This window comes from Cydia splendana, chromosome 9 (genome assembly GCF_910591565.1).
Source record: "Cydia splendana chromosome 9, ilCydSple1.2, whole genome shotgun sequence".
NCBI classification, from domain to species: Eukaryota; Metazoa; Arthropoda; class Insecta; order Lepidoptera; family Tortricidae; genus Cydia; species Cydia splendana.
In genome coordinates, this window is record NC_085968.1 from 12,762,151 (window position 1) to 12,783,666 (window position 21,516).

Genomic DNA, 21,516 nt, shown 5'->3' on the forward strand with positions numbered 1-21,516 from the left:
CCACTTTCTCATTAAGCAAGATGTGGGATGCAAAACTAAGATATTGGACTCATGGAATACCACCCTAAGGGACACTAATTAAATTATGTGTACATATTTTAAAGCATATTTGGGTCGACCGACTGGATGCCGTCCTGTTGTAGGTCATCCTAAGTATCGATGGGCGGATAGAGTGGAGACAGATCTCCGGGAGCTCAGCGTCAGTGAAAACCGGCGTGTATCCGAACAAGACCGGGTAAAATGGCGTGCTCGTGTATTGGAGGCCAAGACTCATTTTGGGTCATCACGCCTAACTAGTATTTTATAAAGCAACTCCCTTCCCTTACCAAAGATACATTAACACGACACAGTAGTTATGATAATTAGGTAGGCTTGCCATTTGGGAGCAACAACACTAAATGCCAAGGACCCATATTCTTAAGCCCTGTCTTCATATTGCGCGGCAAACTATCGAACATTGTCTCGCGAGGCAGCCGCGCGCAATGGATACTGGGTTGGCTCGCGAGCCAACTCGATCGGATCGAGTTTATACCAGATTGTATAAACTCGATCTGATCCTAGAGAGTTTCAGCAACTGGTAGTGAAAATATTGCGCTTGCTTTTAACTCGCGTTCATAGGCTAGTAGGGGGTAGTATAAAAAAAATCAGTGATTAGTGAATTAATTTATTAACAAGTTTAACATCAGAGTTATATTATTACTATTAAAGTTCAAAATTATCTTCATAGTTATCTTTAAATTCGGCAAGCCTATCCAAAGTCTCCTGATACTCGGAAGCTTCCAAGCCTTCCTCTCGAAACTTGTGTAGTTTTGCAAATTTTACCCTACTCACCTCTCTGTGTAGCTTTTCAAGCATATCTGTTAGGAAGTTGCCATTATGGTACCCTGCTATCACTGGACAACTTTGGATCTGGTTTTCACTAAGTCCATTTGTGACAAAACCATTTTTATTTAAGTTCTCTGAAAAAATCCTTGGATAAGGACTTTTCAGCTCTAAAGATTGGTCACAAACTGTAACATTAGTAGCGGATAGGAAGTTGTTTGCTTGGAAGTATAACTCCATCATTTCTTTGACATCTCTACACCTGTAAGCTGGTAAATTCATCTGCTCTTTAGCATTCTGAAGAGGAGCTTTTAGATAAGTCTCTGGTATACCTCTCACTGTAATGAGTTGAAACATCTTATCTGTTGCAATCTTACAACTGGGCGTTATAGGTGTGTAGATAGGTTTTGTAGTCCTATTCAAATAGTCAATTAGATACTCTGACTCATTCATTGTAAATGGAATGCCCATAGATGCTGCGGCCATTTTTCTTCCATAGCCCGTCATATCTGCACACATATCTGACAAGGTGTAAGTATTACTTTTGTGCCTGTATTTTTGGCTCAGTGTGTCCAAAGCGGAGGCCAGCAGTGCTGATGAGTGGTAGTAATTTTTTGGATTGTAAGTAACATGTTCAAAAAGCCTGGGACTACCTGGCTTTCTCCAGCCTTTCTCTCCTGTACACAATGGAACAAATAAACTAGAATGCTGAGATAATCCTTCAATGGAAAAAAGTATATTGACAATTCTTATTGAATCTTTTAGGTTTGCGATATCCCTTTCTTCTTGACTCTGTGGAGAGTTGTCTGGATAATGAGAAGCTATAATAGGATGGCAGAGTAAGGGTTTGGTATAATCGTCCACCATATCTTCAATACATGCTAAAGCAAGGCCTGAGAACCCATCAGTGCAGTCAAAGTTTATTTGGAAACCCTGTATACTATCACATTCTTCAACATATTTTCTGATATTATCACTGAAGTCTTCGCCAAATTCAGATTTCCACACTGGTCGTCCAAGATGAAACAAATCAAATGGTGCCTGGAATTATAAAAATAATTAGTTAGCCTACTGGAACTAGAATTTTGTAAAATTTTACAGACCAGGGGCCTATTGCATAACAGACTACAACTAATATTACAAGAGGAACTCCTTTTCTAATTTCACTTATTAAATAAGGAGTTCCGCTTGTAATATTAGTTGTAGTTTGTTATGCAATAGGCCCCTGATGTGATTTTAAACAGGACACAAAATCAGTATGAAATTATCAGTAGCGTAGTGAACTAATTTAGCCATGGGCGAAGTCGCATCTGCGAGGCCCTTTTCTGTCAATGTGTATTCCCAAGATAATAAAAAGGGTTGGCTTCTGTGCGGCCCCCTTAAGAGCGAGGCTGTGGGCGAGGGCCCACTTCACCCAGGCCTAGCTATACCACTGGAAATTAAATGACATGCTCAATTAACTCAGTTGGCAGCTTACTGTGATTAATCACTGCATCACTTTTTTTTTTACATATTGTGAAAATGATGCTAATATTGTAACTCATAACAAACCATGAAGTGGCTATAATAATGGATCTACTCAACTTTTTATTTTATAGCAGGCAAAAAAGCAGACAAATCTCCTGATGGTAAGTGATTACTGTTCCTCATGGACACCAGCAACAATGGAGGGATTTTAGTGCGTTGCTGGCCTTTAAGATAGGAGTACACTTAAAGGTTCAATAGCACTTTTCAACCGACGAAAAAAAAAAACGGAGGAGGTTCTCAAGTCGACGCGTATATTTTTTTTTTTTTTTTTTTTTTTTTTTATGTATGACCACGCATAACTTTTTACAGAGATGTTCGATTTTGATAATTATTTTTTTATTGGAAAGGGTATACCCCGAAGTTGGTCCCATATAAATTTGGAAAAAAAAATCCAACCTTAAGGGTAGGAAAATAGGGGATGATTGATTTTTTCACTCACCGATTGTAACATATGACCACGCATAACCTTTTACAGAGTAGTCGTAATAATAATAAAAAAATGGAAAAAAATCCTACCCTAAGGGTGGGAAAATAGGGGTAATTTATTTATATTACAGAACAAAATAATAGTTAAAGTAGGATTATTAATATAACAGTTAATAGCTAAAGCAAGGTAGGTAGCTATTTTAAAAGTAATCAAAACTTAAGCATGTAATAATTTGTATAAATTATAGCCACAGAAAATTATAAAATAAAAACTTTTTAACAAAAAAAATAACCGCCGAAAAAAAACTAAAAGGAAATAAAAAAACCGGCACTAACGCCACTAACACGAAACGAGTCGACCAACAAAAACAATAGCACACTGAAAAGAAAAAAATAATTATTTTGTCTTCAATAACGCAAGTGAATACCTATGAACTATGTATATACATACTTCTGAAATCAATCACACAAATCTGCGTATTTATATATTTACAATCTGTTATTTTTGGAGTCGGTGCCAGCCTCAAACAAACTTGAGCACCTTAGTGAAGCACCTGCACCGACTCCAAAAATAACAGATTGTAAATATATAAATACGCAGATTTGTGTGATTGATTTCAGAAGTATGTATATACATAGTTCATAGGTATTCACTTGCGTTATTGAAGACAAAATAATTATTTTTTTCTTTTCAGTGTGCTATTGTTTTTGTTGGTCGACTCGTTTCGTGTTAGTGGCGTTAGTGCCGGTTTTTTTATTTCCTTTTAGTTTTTTTTCGGCGGTTATTGTAAATGGTATAGTAAAATGAGAATTTGGGAAATACCTAATTTCAAATATATACCTGGAACAAGAAAATGACAGAAAATGAAAAACTTACCTTATCATCTCCATGGCTGTATTCTTTGACAATGTTAACAGTGCGAGGATGGAATCTTGGATATAAAAAGTCAGTCCAAGTGTTCACACTCTCCTCCAATCTGTATTGTTTTGATCCGGCAACAGAGGGCCCGGCAGAATCAATGTCCTCTAAGAATTCATTCTTAGGAGCAACCGGTTCCTCAATTTTTTCAATACTTTCCCAAGTAATATCCTCAACATTTTCAAATTCATCAGGCAATCCACCACTTGCGGGCAATGTTTTCAAAGAGCCCTTTAAATCACATAAAAGTAACCTAGGAGTGTAAGTGATCTCTCCCGTAGCGGTTTGTCCCTCTCGATACAGGATATCATTATTGCATTCGGTTTTGCTAACACCGGTGTAGTCGAAACCAAGTTCTTGTATGTTCCAAAAATGAGATCCAATGTAATTTGAATAGTGCCCAAATTGTATCGTAAGTATTTCACGTTTTGACATGACGATGACACTGAATACAAGATAAAATATTTTAATTTAATACATTTCAATTAAAACCACCAAGACAAAGCAAAGGGAACTATGACGAACCGAGGAACAACAAAACGTGAGTTTGACATTTGATTTGACATTCAGTTTTTTTAAAGATATATATTTGGATTCTAGGATTTTTACTTTGAGTATTCGTGTTGTTAAAAAGCTTTTTACACTTTCCTGAATTTAGGCACTTGTCCCACCTCCGACGATGAGCGATAAGCGAGTAGAACGATAAACTAGAAACGAGTGGGCGAGAAGCGAGTTTTAGCTCCAATAGTTTTGTCGCTCGGCCATAGGCGAGTGTTTGAGTACGACGCTTGTACGACGGGCTATTACTCGCGTCAGTCGCGTCACTCGCTCGGGCGGTGCACCGGTGCAGCGTAGCCGAACACGCAGACTGATCGGTCTCGCATCTTGAGTTCTAACTACGAAGCGAGCATCGCCGAGCGAGTACCGCTGAGCTAGTTTTATCTTATCGCGGCGACAAACTAGTAGAGCGAGTGTTCTCGCCGGCAGTGTGAACAGCCAGCGATGAACTATTAATATATGTGTCTCTTTTACTAACACAGGATCCTAATCTTTTGTTCGTTTCTTGGGCGAGAAAATCGCCGATAGTTAATCGCTTACTCGCTCTTGGTGGGACAAGTGCCTTAAGCTCTATCTTGGGTACTGCTCTCCCAAGTGCTCATCAAGGCGCGTCGGATGATCAAAACAGCGTAGGCCTATGTTGCACCAAACCTGAGTTCCACTAGGTACATCCAGGGTTCAGCATCAGCTCTATCTCGGGTACTGCTCTCACAAGTGCTCATCAAGGCGTGTCGGATGACTAAAACATCGTGGGCCTATGTTGCACCAAACCTGAGTTCCACTAGGTACAGCCAGGGTTCAGCATCAGCTCTATTTTGGGTACTGCTCTTCCAAGTGCTCATCAAGATGCGTCTGATGACCAAAACATCAGCGTGGGCCTACGTTGCACCAAACCTGAGTTCCACTAGGTACATCCAGGGTTCAGCATCAGCTCTATCTTGGGTACTGCTCTCCCAAGTGCTCATCAAGGCGCGTCGGATGACCAAAACAGTGTGGGCCTATGTTGCACCAAACCTGAGTTCCACTAGGTACAGCCAGGGTTCAGCATCAGCTCTATCTTGGGTACTGCTCTTCCAAGTGCTCATCAAGATGCGTCGGATGACCAAAACAGCGTGGGCCTATGTTGCACCAAACCTGAGTTCCACTAGGTACAGCCAGAGTTCAGCATCAGCTCTATCTTGGGTACTGCTCTTCCAAGTGCTCATCAAAACGCGTCGGATGACCAAAACAGCGTGGGCCTATGTGGCACCAAACCTGAGTTCCACTAGGTACATCCAGGGTTCAGCATCAGCTCAGATCTATGTATACTAAAACCTTCTCCAGAATGTAACAAACATTTTTCTGAAAACCGCATCATAATCGGTTCAGCCAAACGCGAGATAATCGCTGACAAATATACATACAAACATACGGGTCAAACTGAGAACCTCCTTTTTTTTGAAGTCGGTTAAAAAGAGCAGAAATAAAAAAGTGGCAACACTGTACTGTCGTCCCGTTTTCTTATATGTATTGGTTTGAAAGGGACGACACTACAGTGTTGCCACTTTTTAATTTCTACTCTTTTTTGCCAGATTGTAAAGGCCTGTCCAGGCGGGGACAATTTGTTGCCCATCTGATTACATTGACCGATCAAATCAGGCCGTGCGGACGCAAACGCCAATTTGACTCGCCGAATGACTGATATTGCATATTGCCGACACAATGAGGTGCGGACGCAAGAATACTTCGAGCAACACCGGCTTCCGACACATCGGAAGGGAGGGGCCCAAGCGATATCTTAACATGCAAATCATTCTGCCATTTTTCGCGGGGGGGGGGGGGGGGAACGTGCACACAGTCGCACTTCTCACTCACTTACATACAAGATCCAATCTGTAATGACGACACAAATACATAGCAAATAACACACTACACAGACAAATCTTGCACACCTCGATCTGTTTTTGTGTACGGACGAGTCACAAGTGTCATAATCTGTCACAACACGCACGCTTTAAGTAGCTAACACACTACCGCACCGCACCAAGGTCATTGTGGGACGCACCCATAAGTAAGAGGGAGAAAGAGATATCGCTTTCTCCCTCTTACTTATGGGTGCGTCTCACAATGACCTTGGTGCGGTGCGATAGTGTGTTAGCTACTTAATACATACTAATAGCCGGCTTAGACTCTCGCGCGAGCCACGAGCCGAGCCGCGAGCCGCGCCACGAGACGTGAGTGTAAACGGTGGGCTCGTGGCTCGTCTCGCGGCTCGTATCGTCGAGCTAATATAATTTAAACACTAACGGCACGGCATAAGGTTTATAACCGAATGACAAGCCGAACACGAGTGTGTCGAGTTTGGTGTCGAGGCGAACCACGAGACGCGCCGCGAGCCGCGAGTCTAAACCGGCTATAACACATTTGAATTTTATTGCTTTTTGAGCATAGAGGTACAATAATCTAGAGATGACACGGGGGAGGAGCCAAACGACCGAACGAGATGCACTTATGAAAATTTCAGTAGGAGTAGCAGAGAAAGCGGTATTATTGCTTGTCCTTGTCACAGTCTCACTTTTTGTTTGTTCCCCACCAAAAATTTAGTATGGTTTATGGTGGGCAACAAATAACCCGACCGAATTACGTAGATTGTTTTTGGTATGTTGTCAGGAATGTTAAAACGTGTTTTTAATATTGTCGCTTTGCGCATGTTTTGTCCCTCACGGAGGCACGCGTACAGCTCATCTATGTAATACTAAATCTATGTTTTTGAGAGATGTGCTTGTGTCGACATAGTAATATCGAAATATTATCGATAAGTTGAGGCATTTATGGTACTAAGGAGGTAGGAATAAAGGTAACTAATTGAAACATTTTCAACCTAAAATACAGTATTTATTACTTTTTACAGGCCTATAGCACATTACATAGGTAATAATTCTTACGAAGAGATACTTATTTCTCAAAGAAAACGCAAATAGCTACCGGTTTGATACCTACAAAAAAATACAATGGAGTGACCTTCAACGCGCAGCTCCCCGCACCGCGCGCAGCGGCACAACGCTAGGGTTGCCGACGCTTAGAAATTATTTTACAAATAAGTACCTACTTAAACAAGAGAAGACATAGACTACTACTACTTAGGTAGGTACAAATATAAGTTTTAATTGTCAAGGCTGGCCTTGAGATCGACTTATCAAACTAGCATTAAAATTAAAACTTGCCATTATGTAGGCATATAAAAGCAAAACGTAAAATACCTATGAGCAAGATAAGTTGCAATAAGTAACTGCGGTAACCTCAGTGTTCCTGTTCACGCCATTTTATAAACAATGCAATGAACCCAGTAAAAATTAATTGTAAAACTCCGAGTATAAATTACACCTAAACCAGATAGAGAAATTAGAGATTTATGTTACACAATAAAGAAAACTATTTGAGAAAACATAAATAGAGAGAATTATAGGTCCCAGAACCAGGTCATAAGTAATACAATTAAATAGCAGTAAGTACTTAAGTACTTACTTACATAAGTGTCTTACATAAGTGTCATAGTGGGACTAACTGCATTGCATTAGAAAAAATATCTATAGGTACTGAATTGCGCATCCGCAATTCATAAAATCAATGCGTTATCTATACGCAAATACAGTTTGACGTCGAAATGTCGTTGATGACCGGTCTGGCTTAGTGGTTAGTGACCCTGCCTAATTGCCTATGAAGCCGATGGTCCTGGGTTCGAGTCCCGGTAAGGGCATTAATTTATGTGATGTACACAAATATTTGCTGAGTCATGGATGTTTTCTATGTATTTAAGTATTTGTATATTATATATATCGTTGTCTGAGTACCCACAACACAAGCTTTCTTGAGCTTATCGTGGGACTTAGTAAATTTGTGTAAGAATGTCTCTATAATATTTATTTATTTATGATTTAATGGATGAAATTGAGACGCAAACTTATCACCTTTTGGCAAAAAGTTGTGTGGCACTCTTTACAGCAACCGACTAGCTTTTACACCGTGAACGAGACGAGATTCATATGCAAAAATGCCTGTCTCACATCCGAAACAGCATTAGTATCCAATTCGATCCTTGAATAATACCCGATAGGGGAAACTTGCCTAATTCGTACCCCTTAAGAGAAAATGCTAATTTCTTGGAAATACAACTAATAAAAAAAAATCAAATGATGTTTAAAGAATGTTTATTTAATAACGAACCCACAAAAGTAACAAGTTAGACATAAACCTCTACAACTTCTGAGAAAAAAAAGTTTAAAAAAAAAGTGGAAAAGGTACGATTTAGGCCTAATTGTCCCTAAAACGTACCCGTATATTCGTATATCGTACTACGTACCTATCGTACGTATTGTCTCCATGTTAAACCATGAGATCTTATAATTAGTATCGGTCTTATAATCACAGCAATTGACATAAGTAATCTTTGCAGTAATCACAAATAAAATTATGAGTATTTTTGTCAACCCCAGCACATAGTACGTGAAAGCGGCTTAGCACGGTCGCGTTTTTATCCCTTGTCACCATGCCTGTCACGTTCTAACAAGTATGTAAGTGCGAAAGGGACGCGCATAGTGATAGTCGATAAAAATGGAACCGTGCTGAGCCCGCAGGTTTCACAATATGTGCATTGCACCATGTCTTCTAAAGTACGAAATAAAACAAAGTGTTCAGTACGAATAAGGCATATGATAACTAACGATTTTAATATTGCCGCATAAAAAAATGGCTGCCGGGCTGGCGTCTGTCGTCCATTATTTGAAACCGTAAAAGAGTATATAATTAAGCATAAAACTTCTAATTTACATATCTCAACATGTACGGAATTGAAAATCTTACGTATCAACCTAAAAAAATTACTCGAAAAGAGTAAAATTACTAAGTTTTTGAATATTTTTATGTAGAAGGGCAGCGTGGAGTTGTTGTACGGGTGATGAGACATGGCGAACTAGTAGTTTCATTTTGTAGCACTGGCCATGGTCTAATAAAACATTGTCTTCTATTCCCAGAGTGACACGGGCCTACGTCACAATAACATTGCCACTTTATTTCAACATAACATGTTACATGGGTACATTATACCTATGGTTAATAAGTTAAAATATTTCTTTATAATTTTCATTTATATGTATTTTATCTTAAATTTTACAATAACACGTCATTTTTAATTATTCGTTAGCAATATCTTCCGATTCACGAAAGAAATTTCAGACGTTCGGGTAATTCTGTTTACATTACTGGCAACACAGGATAGCGCTGTCACATTTGACAATTCGGATCTAGATAACTTCATGCCCTGACCGTCATCCTTGTCGAACGCGTGTTAATTGTTATTTCCTTCTCGCTCAGTGTCAGCAGTCGCAGTGTTTTCCAAACTTTTTACGTCGTAAGCTTGGTAATTAATGTGTAACTGTGAATTAGTTTTTCAAACGTTTGTCTTGTATAGATAAATAAAGTTTAATTTAATACATTAGATTTGTTTTATTTTACTATGTTTTTACATGAATAACTTAAAATTAATGCCGTTAAAATAATTTTCACCGTTGGTTAAAATTCTCCCACATTTTAAAGTTTGAGAACCTGTAAACAGCATGATGACGTAGGCCCGTGTCAGTTAGGTCATACGCGAATCTCGGAATAGAGTACCAGGCGGAGTATATTATTATACCATGGCACTGGCGTCGCCACTGCAGTTTCACAACTCGAGATCTTGATAGGGTACGTTATAAGCCCCCTCCTCACTCGTGCGCGAATCGCGGCGCGAAGCCGCGAACGCGAGTGTGGCATCGATTTTCGCAGACAGCGAAATCGACTCCACACTCACGTTCGCGGCTTCGCCCGCGATTCACGCGCATAGTCTGGAGGGGGCTTTAGGCGCAGGTACGATTAAGGAAAGTTTCCTCTACAATATGCAAACAATACTTTCATTGGTTTTTAAAATGTATTAATTTTGTGTATATTTGACGTACACATTTTTTTGGGTTCATGTTTTTATCAGGAATGAAATTCTAGTGTCGGAGTATTTTTCTAAGATTAATCTAGCAAGCTCCATATTATGGTCCATAAAATCATTTTCATAGGAGTGATAAGAAATGAACGGAAATAAATCTTTGCCAATAAATTTCTTCAATTTGGTTTGTGATACATGATCGGGTAGATTTATTATCTTCTCCTAATCGCTGTCTTATCTCCTTTTCGCAAACTCGACATAAGTTGATTACCTCTTTTGAAGCATGTTGTAAGTTGCCTCTGCTTTTTTGATGTATTAAGCTATTTTTGTCAACTGGACCGAGTAAACCTTTGATGCAAGTGTTGCATTTGATTTTTTTTTACACGACTGCCCAAACAAAAAGAGTGTATTGTTTTCAGCGTTCATGTTTGTATGTATGTGAGTTTCTTTATTCCACCTTAACTTCTGAATGCCTTATTATATACAATAAACAACAAAACCTGCTATGTACTCCACAACTTTTTTGCCAAAAGGAGATAAAAAAGTTTGAGTCTCAATTTCATCCATTAAATCATCAACGACATTTTGGAAATTGACTTCATCAGTGTCGTCATTGCTGAATTCGCGTATAGATGACGCATTAATCTTTTGAATTGCCGTGAATTGCGGATGTGCAATTCAGTATTGATATTTTTTCTAATGGTATATGCAGTTAGTCCCACTACCAGTTTGCATAAATTGTGTATTGATTAGTAGTTTTTAGGGTTCCGTACCCAAAGGGTAAAACGGGACCCTATTACTAAGACTTCGCTGTCCGTCCGTCCGTCCGTCCGCCCGTCTGTCACCAGGCTGTATCTCACGAACCGTGATAGCTAGACAGTTGAAATTTTCACAGATTATGTATTTCTGTTGCCGCTATAACAACAAATACTAAAAACAGAATAAAATAAAGATTTAAATGGGGCTCCCATACAACAAACGTGATTTTTGACCAAAGTTAAGCAACGTCGGGAGTGGTCAGTACTTGGATGGGTGACCGTTTATTTTTTTCCTTTTTTTTTTTTTTTTTTTTTTTTTATGGTACGGAACCCTTCGTGCGCGAGTCCGACTCGCACTTGCCCGATTTTTTATATATGGCTTCAAACTGGCGGGGAGTGGGATTATCGCAGTGACCACCATGACTTCTTACATTTGAAAAAAAAAGTTCAATAGTCCTGGCTTACTCTATGGAGAGGCATATACTGAAGGCCGTTCTCAGTATCTTGAACTAATTCTTGAAATATAGATTTGGCACTCTCTATACAGATCAAAAATCCAAGAAAACCAGTGCACCGAGGAGAATTTACTAAATTCATTTTACTTATCTCACCATTACGCTTTTTAACGTAAGCCGACAGATTCATCAAAACCTTTTGAGCTTCGGCCATTCTTTGATAAGCCTTTCCAATGTTTTCTTTATTTAATGCTCTTTTGAAGCGATGCTGACAAGATCGCGAATCTAGTATATCAAAAAGATCATTGATAAGCAAAATAAAATTTGCAGTTGCAGTAGAACCGTGGAATTCTGGTAAATTTAATTTTGTCTCACAAAATATAAGTGCGTCAGCAACACTTGCACTAAATAATTGAGCTGCAAGACGAACATTCATAATTTTTGATTTACAATAAATGTGGTTTGTCCTCAACTTATTTGCCATATAAAACAACTCTTCTTCCTGTATTTTATTCAATGTTTCTATATATTGCCAATCAATTTTGTTTCCATCATTGTCAAAGAAACATTTATAGTCGCCAAAGGTATTACGGATCAACTTATTAAGCATGTGACCAGGATCAAAAAATAAATAAACGCACTGCCCGGTAGTAGGATCTAACATGGTTGTTTGTAATTTGCTTGCATCTAAACAGCAATCTAACTCGGCTGCCATAGCTAGGTTCGGTCTTGTGCCGTCACATGTTAACGCTTTAATCTGAATTCCAGTTTCATGAACCAGTTCAAATGCTTTAGTTACTAATTGTGCCTTTAATTTTGCACTTGTGCCTTTGACTAAAAAAAAGCCAATTGGAACCTTCCATGATGTGTTTATACCCACTAGTAGAAAAACTAGGACATCTGTAGCTTCTACTGAATTGTCAGTTACTAAATCGAACCCATAATCAACACGGCCGAATTGTCTGTTAGTAATTAGGAGGGCTTTCTGGATTACACATTATTTTCATCTCATCAAAAACCAGAGAACAGTAATTTTTTTTATCTGGATTGGCCTCTGCTTTATACTTCAACGCTGTTAATGCTTCCTTGGTAAAACCCGGTCGACCTTCAATATTACTGTACCATTTAGTCAGCATCCTCGTATGCGGCAAACATGTTCCGAAAGTTTTATGCACGAATTTATAGGCTTTTGGCGATTAAAAGTTAAGGATTAGAGCGAAACATCTTAGTTAGGTGAATATTTGTCCCTTGACAGCTTATCACTTTCACTTTTCTTCTGTTGTCGCTGTATAAGCTCTTTTTCTTCAACAACGATTGTTTCAAGAATCATTTTTTTTTCTTTATCGATAAATGCTTTCTCATCCAGAGTCTGAAGAATTTCTTCCAGAGTAGCCACTTTTTTCTTTAAAAATCGATTTTTAGCTTGAAGTCGCTTTATTTTTTTCTTTTGGTGGTCTATTTGATTTTGCATTTTTCTTTTTCTTGGCGAAAGACTATCGCTTTGAGTTAGAGACTTTGGAGCACTTTTTTCAGAAGAAACTGTAGTCTGAATCTGAAAACATAAATATATTTATATGGACTAATAAGTTTTTTACTTTACTAACGTCATTGTTCATGCCCATTATAAGCTAACCATAATACCATTTCATGCACGTGGGTAAAAAGCCTATGCAACTAATAGTGACTTACTTCCTGTTTTTGAGGTTGTTGATGAGATGATTCACTAAGAGAAGTCAAAAAGGTTGGCGTAGCTGAAGTGTTAGCCCCAACAGTATTGCACGATGGTTCAAAGGGTAATGGATGGCTCTGGAAAACAAATATAATTAAAGAAGTATTTATTAATTACTTAAATTATATCGTATGTACTAAACATACTTACGGTTAGCAATGCACCAAGGAGAAGTTTCCAAAGTTGCGAAATTTTCTATAAGTACGGAATGTTCTCAGAACTTAAATTTTACGAACCATAAAAATAATTCAGGAAGTCGCTGGACACCGCCGTTACCAATTATTTTAACTGACTGTTTTATTTACGCGTTTATTAAAATAATACTAATATAATAGTACATTTTTTGATAATTCTCATAGGGAATGTTCTCATTGGAAATTTAATTTAAATTCTCATGTAAGTTTCCGGAAATTCCCGAGAATGTAACTGAATTTTTGAGAATATTCTGCAACTTGGACATTGCTACTTACGATGCAAATGCAATTTGGTATTAATTTTGGAATTGAAGATGCTACGGTGGATGTGCGGAGTTTCACGCAAGGATCGCGTCCGAAACGCCCACATTCGGGGTAGTCTTGGCGTCCGTGACATTGCAGACAAACTGCAAGAGTGTCGCCTTCGTTGGTATGGCCACGTCTCGCGCAGACCGGCAAGTTACGTGGGTAACAAATGCCTGGCCATGCCGCCTCCTCCCGGTACGGGAAGAAGAGGCCGGCCCAAGAAGCGATGGCTTGATGTAGTCAAGGAGGACATGCGTGCCAACGGACTCACTACCAGGGATGCCGAAGATCGGGCAAAGTGGTCACGAAGGAGTCGGAAGGCGGACCCCGGGTCCTCGCGCCCCGCGCGGGGGCACAGCCGGGATTGACGCCAGGATGATGATTAATTTTGGAATTGCATTCTCCACTAATTTTCTCCTCCTGTTCGCAAGATTTTGAAAATCCGATGTTTGGAAGTGCACTGAGCAAACTGTGCTAGTCCTTTTGGGATCCCAGATTCGCTTATTATTGCAAAATTCTTTCCATAGATTCCTTAATTTCGGATTTTTGGGGAAGCTGTAAACACAAAAAGTGGGATAAGTCACGACATCATGAAAATAATAATGTTTTCATCAGTCTGAAAGATCGAAAAGTCATAAATAGCAGACCAAAAACACATTGGGAGGCTCCCAATGGGAGCTCATAGCTCCTTGGCTCAGTGGAGGGTTTCGAAGCCGCTAATATAACGAAAAATATGAAAACGGATAATATCGCGTATAGTGAATTTATAATACATCCCGACGTTTTCAACCCTTTACAGCGTTTGTGGTCAACGGGTGACAGGGGGTAGTTTTATTTCAAGAGTAGGAACTATCGCGGTAACCGAGGACTATATTTTATACTATATATAGTTAAATACGCACATGGGTACCCTTCTCGACATTGTGAGAAGGGCACTTTTGTCTGCAAATGTGCCATGCATGTTGGAACCTCCAGGCTTAAGCCGGTCCGATAGCAAAAGACCTGACGGGCTGACACTTATTCCGTGGGAAAAGGGTAAGTGTCTACTTTGGTATGCCACGTGTGTCAGCACTTTTGCCGCCTCGCACATTGGCAGAACGGTCCGGACTGCAGGAGCGGCAGCTGAATTAGCGGCATTTCGGAAGCGCGATAAGTACACGGCGCTGCTGACCAAGTATATTTTTGTCCCATTAGCCGTGGAGACGTCTGGGTATTGGTGTGCCGAGGCCAAAATATTCTTGAGCGTATTGGGGCAGCGGTTGAGGGAGAGAGGTCACGACCCTCATTCCGGGTCATTCCTGATGCAGAGGCCTATGGTCTATCGCGATTCAGCGCGGCAAGGTGTATGACGAAGTTGTGGGTTTGTTTAGTTTTAATTTAGTATATAGTTAATTTTAATGTAATTTTTGAATGTACCTACCCATTGTTTGTAACCTTTCAATACATAGGTATTAATAAAATTCAATTCAATTATTTATCAAAAAAAAGTTAAATACATAATAATAATATAAGGTTTACTCGGGTAATTCCGAATGTCGAAAACTGTCGGATAATTCCGAAAGAGACTTTTATTATGATGGAATTAAGGGTGATTTTCATCTGAATTTCGGAATTATCCGACATTCGGTAATACCCGAATACACCTTACAGGTTTATTCAACTTCATCGCCTGTAACTTAAGAACTAGTAAAAAAAATCATCTATTTAATGTTTTACTAATGAAATATAATATATGTACACTTCACATAAAAACCATAATAAGAATTTGTCTAATCCGAACTATTTTACAAGTAGACGACCTCATTCAAATTTATCGACACAAGTTATTTTGTATAGAGGTAACGTAACTAGCCCGATAAGAAGTCGGATTTGTCGCTCGACCGTTCCGACATTTGTACTGGGCCTACTGCGAACCACGTTCGACGTGTTGCCTCCCTGTCCCATTTACGTATGAATTTACAAGTGCGACAGAGAGGCAACACGTTGCACGTATTTCGCGGTAGGCCCTCTGGACCGCGAAAAATCGATAAATCCAGCAATGACATGAGACTAAAATATCATTATTTGGTGTTTAAATGTAATTAAACGTAATAATATGTAAAAAAAATACTTACATGTGAAATGTAACACCATCTTTTTGTAAATTAGACGTATTCGACTTGTTTTTGCAACAAAAAACCGAGCAAACAGGCATTTTTGTGCAGCAGTGTTCACGCGCGCGTCTGGACTCGGTCTAGTGAAAAATCCAAGTGCAACTAGTTTTATTACCCGCGCTAGATTAGATTCATTAGATTGACGCGCTAATCTTGTACCTCGGCAGAGGGGAAATAGTGCGAATGCCGCCTCCCTTCCGTGTTGCTCGAAGCAAGAATACCAATTTGTGAAGCTAATAGTATTCGCGTTTGGGGGCATTTTTTTTCATGTGGTCCGCTATACGTCCGTTAAGGACGCAGCTATAAGTGGGAGCGAGAAAGAGATATTTTGTTCGCAATCATATTATAAGTCAATATTTTCGGAAATAGAACTTTAAAAGAAAGTGTGACAATTTTTTTTGTTGGTGTGGGATGCCGTTGGATGTGGGCCTTTAAATAACTTTTTTAATACAGTTGCTCAAAAAGTGCTACTTTACGTAGCTGTTTAGCGTGCGGAAAGTTGGTTATCTCGAACTAGTGCTTTTTACTTTTCCAATTTTTTTAAATTTATACTTGTTCCAATTCACGACTACTTATTGATGAGTGTTAGGTCCCGTTCGCACGGCAGCTTCTTCAACGCGCGTTAAAAAAGCGTTTGAATGACACCAATGGATAACCATGTATGTATTCACACGAAGGCGGTTTTTAAGCGCGGCGCTTTTTTATCGAGCACTGTTCTATTTTCGGCGTTGAGCGTTGGCGTCAAATTGAATAGAGCATACGGAACTCCGTGTATCTGTTCTCACAAGCGTTAAAAAAGCGCCGGCGCTGCTGTCAGTTGGCTGTCAAGTGTCAATTTTTGGTGTCAATCGTCAAGATTATTATTAGTTTCACCTTAAAAATGTCAACTTATGCTTACAAATTCCTGAAATATTCAAGCTATATTCAAATAATACGTCGTAATAGCAAATAAAGTATGGCTTTGCTGAGATGCGTACGAGGCATTACGACTCACAAGTGATTTTTAAGCGTTCATATGAACACAAATATTGGAAACGGTAAAAAAGCGCCAACGTCGGGTTTTAACGCAACGCTTTTTAAGCTGTCGTGCGAATGGGGCCTTAATATTCGTTTCCTTTAAACGTCGTAATCAGCATAAAAACCTACTGTTAATGTAAGAATGTGAAAAATATACATATTTCATATTTTAATACTTACCTCTTCATCATTATAACACGTTTATTTTTTAATATTGAATATTGAAAATTCCGTTCTTAATAAGTTGTCTGAATGGAACGGAATAGCTGCCAAACGCCCATAGATATAATATACTTAAAGACGACGTCTAAGCGAGCTGTCACTGTTACCACTTTTGTTTAGTGTACGATTAACAATGTTTTACTTATTTTTTCGCAACTGTATTAAAAAACGTCGTTCGATACACGTGCGGAAATGTCATTCTTCACTCGTCCCGAGTCTTGCCACTCGCCTGCGGCTCGTGGCAAAATATCTCGGTACTCGTGTAGTAATGACATACCTTCCGCACTAGCATCGAAATGTACTATTCTGATAAATTGTATTATTTTGGAAATAAGGGAAAAATATTTTTTCATCACACTCGCTCAGTAAATGTGGGATTACACGCAGGTTTAGCGGGAGTTATAGAAAAAGCGTTCTCCCTAGGGAGTTATGAAGTTTCTAGTGCCATAATTAACAGTTTTTTGTCTTTATACTTAATTTTTGTATCGCAAGTGTGATGAAAAACATTGTGTAACTCGGGGCGTAAATATTGCAAACTCGAGTCTATAAATCGCTCCGGCAAGCCGTCGCGATTTAACTTACTCTCGTTTGCAATATTCAACTTACGCCCCATGTTGCACAATGTACTATTTCTCAAAAATAATAAAACTAGCAAAAAGCAGAGCTTTGTAAGGGCTCGCGGAGTTTTTCTACCTGAACGTACCGGACCGCGACTTTGATCCAGTCCGAGGCTTGTTCCATGTTCGATCGAGTGGGTACGTAATAAGTCCGTTAAGGACGCAGCTATAAGTGAGAGCAAGAAATAAATATACTAACCGGACCCCGGTCGCTATCCGGTACGCCTGTCTATTACAGCTTTTACTTTGTCCATTAAAAACGTGTCCAGACGACAAAATCAAATTGTCAATATCATCCACAAGTAATATACAATTTGAAGCGCTTATGAAATTGTCAATTTCATAAGCGCTTATTACATCCTACACGGTCGCCCAGTACTTTTTGTAAGGAAGCCAACTGGCTTTCCTACATAATACACCGAGCAAATGTCCTTGAATTTATTTATGCGTCCACACCACACAATTGAGCGTAAAACTATCACGTCTGTACACCTACTGGCGGTAATCATGCTTCTCGGCACATAAACTTACGTATAATTTGCTCTCTTAAGTGCTCATCAAGACGAGTGAGATGACCAAAACAGTGTGTGTTGTTGTATCCTATGTTGCAACAAACGTGAGTTCCGCTAAATACTGCCAGGGTTCATGCAGCTACAGCTCTATCTTGAGTATCTCCCAAGTGCTCAAAAAGACGAGTCGGATGACCAAAACAGCGTGTGCCTATGTTGTATAAAACCCAAGCTCCACTAGATACTGCCAGGGTTTAGCATCAGCTATCTTGGGTACTACTCTACCAAGTGATCATCATGACGAGTCGGATGTCCAAAACAGCGTGTGTCTATGTTGTACAAAACCCGAGCTCCACTAGTTACTGCCAGAGTTCAGCATCAGCTCTATCTTGGGTACTACTCTCCTAAGTGCTCATCGAGACGAGTGAGATGACCAAAACATTGTGTGCCTATATTGCAACATACCTGAGTTCCACTAAATACTGTCAGGGTTCAGCTACAGCTCTATCTTGGGTATCTCCCAAGTGCTCAAAAAAACGAGTCGGATGACCAAAACAGCGTTTGCCTATGTTGCACCAAACCTGAATTCCAATAAGTACTGCCAGGGTTCAGCATCAGCTCTATCTTGGGCACTGCTCTCCCAAGTGCTCATCAAGACGTGTCGAACTACTAAAACAGCGTGTGCCTATGTTGCACCAAACCTGAGTTCCACTAGGTACAGCCAGGGTTCAGAATCAGCTCTATCTTGGGTACTGCTCTCCCAAGTGCTCAGCAAGACATGTCAAATGACTAAAACAGCGTGTGCCTATGTTGCACCAAACCTGAGTTCCACTAGGTACAGCCAGGGTACAGCATCAGCTCTATCTTGGGTACTACTCTTCTAAGTGCAAGGCAGCTCAATAGGATGTCTCCTGTTCTTGATATATATCAACGACCTTCCAAAAACTATACAGCAGAGACGTGTACTTTATTTGCCGACGATATCTCCATCCTCACTTCGTGTACAGACGATTATAATATAACACAAGACTTAAGCACTTTATTAACAAACGTAGTTGACTGGTTATCGGATCACAATTTGGAAGTAAATTTTTCAAAAACAAAAATCTTACAGTTTAGGCCTTATCAAAAAACACCCCTTAATATTAATTTCACCTTCAATAATATAAAATTAGAATGTGTAGATACCGCTCCTCTTCTAGGTTTCGAAGTTGACTGCAATGTTAACTGGAAAGCGCATGTAGCAAAAATAAAAACGAAATTGTCCCAGTTCACGTATGCCTTACGCGAATTAAAAAACGCATGCGACCTCAACACCGCCTTAACAGCTTACTATTCCTATGCCCATGCTTGGCTTACCTATGGTGTCATTCTATGGGGGAATAGCACAGATGTGGAAAGCCTATTTATATTACAAAAAAAATGTGTTCGAATCTTGGCTAACATAAATATACCGGAAAGTAGTAAGACACACTTCATCGATCTAAAAATACTTACCCTAACATCAATATACATTTTGGAAACATGTAAGTTTGTAAAAAAATACCCTCAATTTTATACCAAACATTCAGAAATACCCCGACGTTACGCCAGTAGGTTTCAAAATAAGCTGGTGCAGGTTATCCCCTCAAAACTCAAACTACATTCAAAAAGTCCTAACTCAATGGCAATAAAAATATTCAATAAAATTAGTAACGAAATAAATAACACCAAGTCCGACAATGAATTCTTTAAAAAACTAAAAGATCACCTCATTAAAAAAGCTTATTATACTTTAAATGAATTTTTTCACGACCAATAATTGCAATTAATAAAGCACCTATACAATAAATAACACTAATTAATATAATCTTATTATTTTGTACAAAAAACTCGATCTCCTCTTATTAAACTGTTTGCTGTGCCCTACAGGGTGTCATATTGTACACAATTCTATGTAATAGGTTAAGATACAATGTGATATGCAATCAATATTATGAGTATGAGTATGAGTATGAGTAAGTGCTCATCAAGACGAGTTGGATGACCAAAACAGCTTGTGCCTACGTTGCACCAAACCTGAGTTCCGCTAGGTACAGCCAGGGTTCAGCATCAGTTCTATCTTGGGTACTGCTGTCCCAAGTGCTCATCAAGACGTGTCGAACTACTAAAACAGCGTGTGCCTATGTTGCACCAAACCTGAGTTCCACTAGGTACTGCCAGGGTTCTGGGTCATTTTGTTGAACTGCACGCCGACGTTGCAATTGGCGTGCAGTCGGCGTGCACTTTCCATACAAGTTGCAGTCGGGTTGTAGTCCGTCTGTATCGGCCCTAAATCACTGAAGTTTGTATTACCTAATAGAATATTTGCTATTATAGACGATGCGAGAACTCGCATGCGAGTTTCATTACATTTCGGTTTTTGATCGGTCCGTTGAATTGGACGTAACCAACAGTCCGCAATGTAAAGCCCCCTCCTCACTCGTGCGCGAATCGCGGTGCGAAGCCGCGAACGCGAGTGTGGCGTCGATTTTCGCAGACAGCGAAATCGACTCCACACTCGCATTCGCGGCTTCGCCCGCGATTCACGCGCATAGTCTGGAGGGGGCTTAACTAAAATCGCTTTAGAGTTCGCGCGCCGTATAAATCAGCCCTAAACTGTTTCTCGAACTGAAAATACCCGATTTAAGTTTGCTAACACAACATGACTGATCAGTTCATCGGCGTGACAGAACTGTGAATGTACAGCAAGATTGAATTTTCCGGTATTCGCAGAAACTTAATTGCTAAATTGGGAATCAAACCGAGCGAAGCGAGATGGGTCAGAATCCAAAATTATAACCCACTTTTGTATTCATCGTTGTTAGCACATAGTACATTAGTCAGGCCTCCGTCACACGCTCAAGGCCACGCGCTATATGCCTACCGCTCGGCGTATCGTCGACGATACAACCGACAGAGGGCCGCCGAACGCCCGCCTCAGCGCTCGCACTGCACGTTTCCCGCGCTTATGCTTCGAAATGCCGAAACCACGTAATTATTGTGCAAAAGTAGGGTGAAAAAGTAAAAAAAAACAAAGGAAAAAGCCTATAATAAAAATTCATTTTTTTATGGCGGGCTAAAGGTCCCACCTGAAAGTTTAATAATTATATTGAAGGGTTAAAAAAAGTATTTTTAAATAACTTTGACGACGTAATAATTAATCGGCCTGGGGCCTAATTCGACACGTACTTATCTGACATTTGAAATCCACTTCATATCCTCAGTTGATTGTATCGCATGTTCGTCGAATCGCATTCTATCGCAAACATGCGATCGAAAAAATAAGTAAGAAAAAATCAACTTTGTTTTATTACTACTATACGGTTTATTATA

General features: G+C 39.5%; 1 protein-coding gene across 1 annotated transcript; it reads right to left on the reverse strand.

Moving 5' to 3' along the window:
- Window positions 1–647: 647 nt before the first annotated feature.
- LOC134793597 (protein misato) lies at window positions 648–4,229 on the reverse strand. Its single transcript, XM_063765220.1, has 2 exons — window positions 3,653–4,229; window positions 648–1,863 (listed from the first exon to the last, which is right to left on the reverse strand). The coding sequence occupies exons 1-2, from the start codon at window positions 4,127–4,129 to the stop codon at window positions 703–705; spliced, it is 1,638 nt and encodes a 545-aa protein (XP_063621290.1). The 5' UTR covers window positions 4,130–4,229; the 3' UTR covers window positions 648–702.
- Between the last annotated feature and the right edge of the window lie 17,287 nt (window positions 4,230–21,516).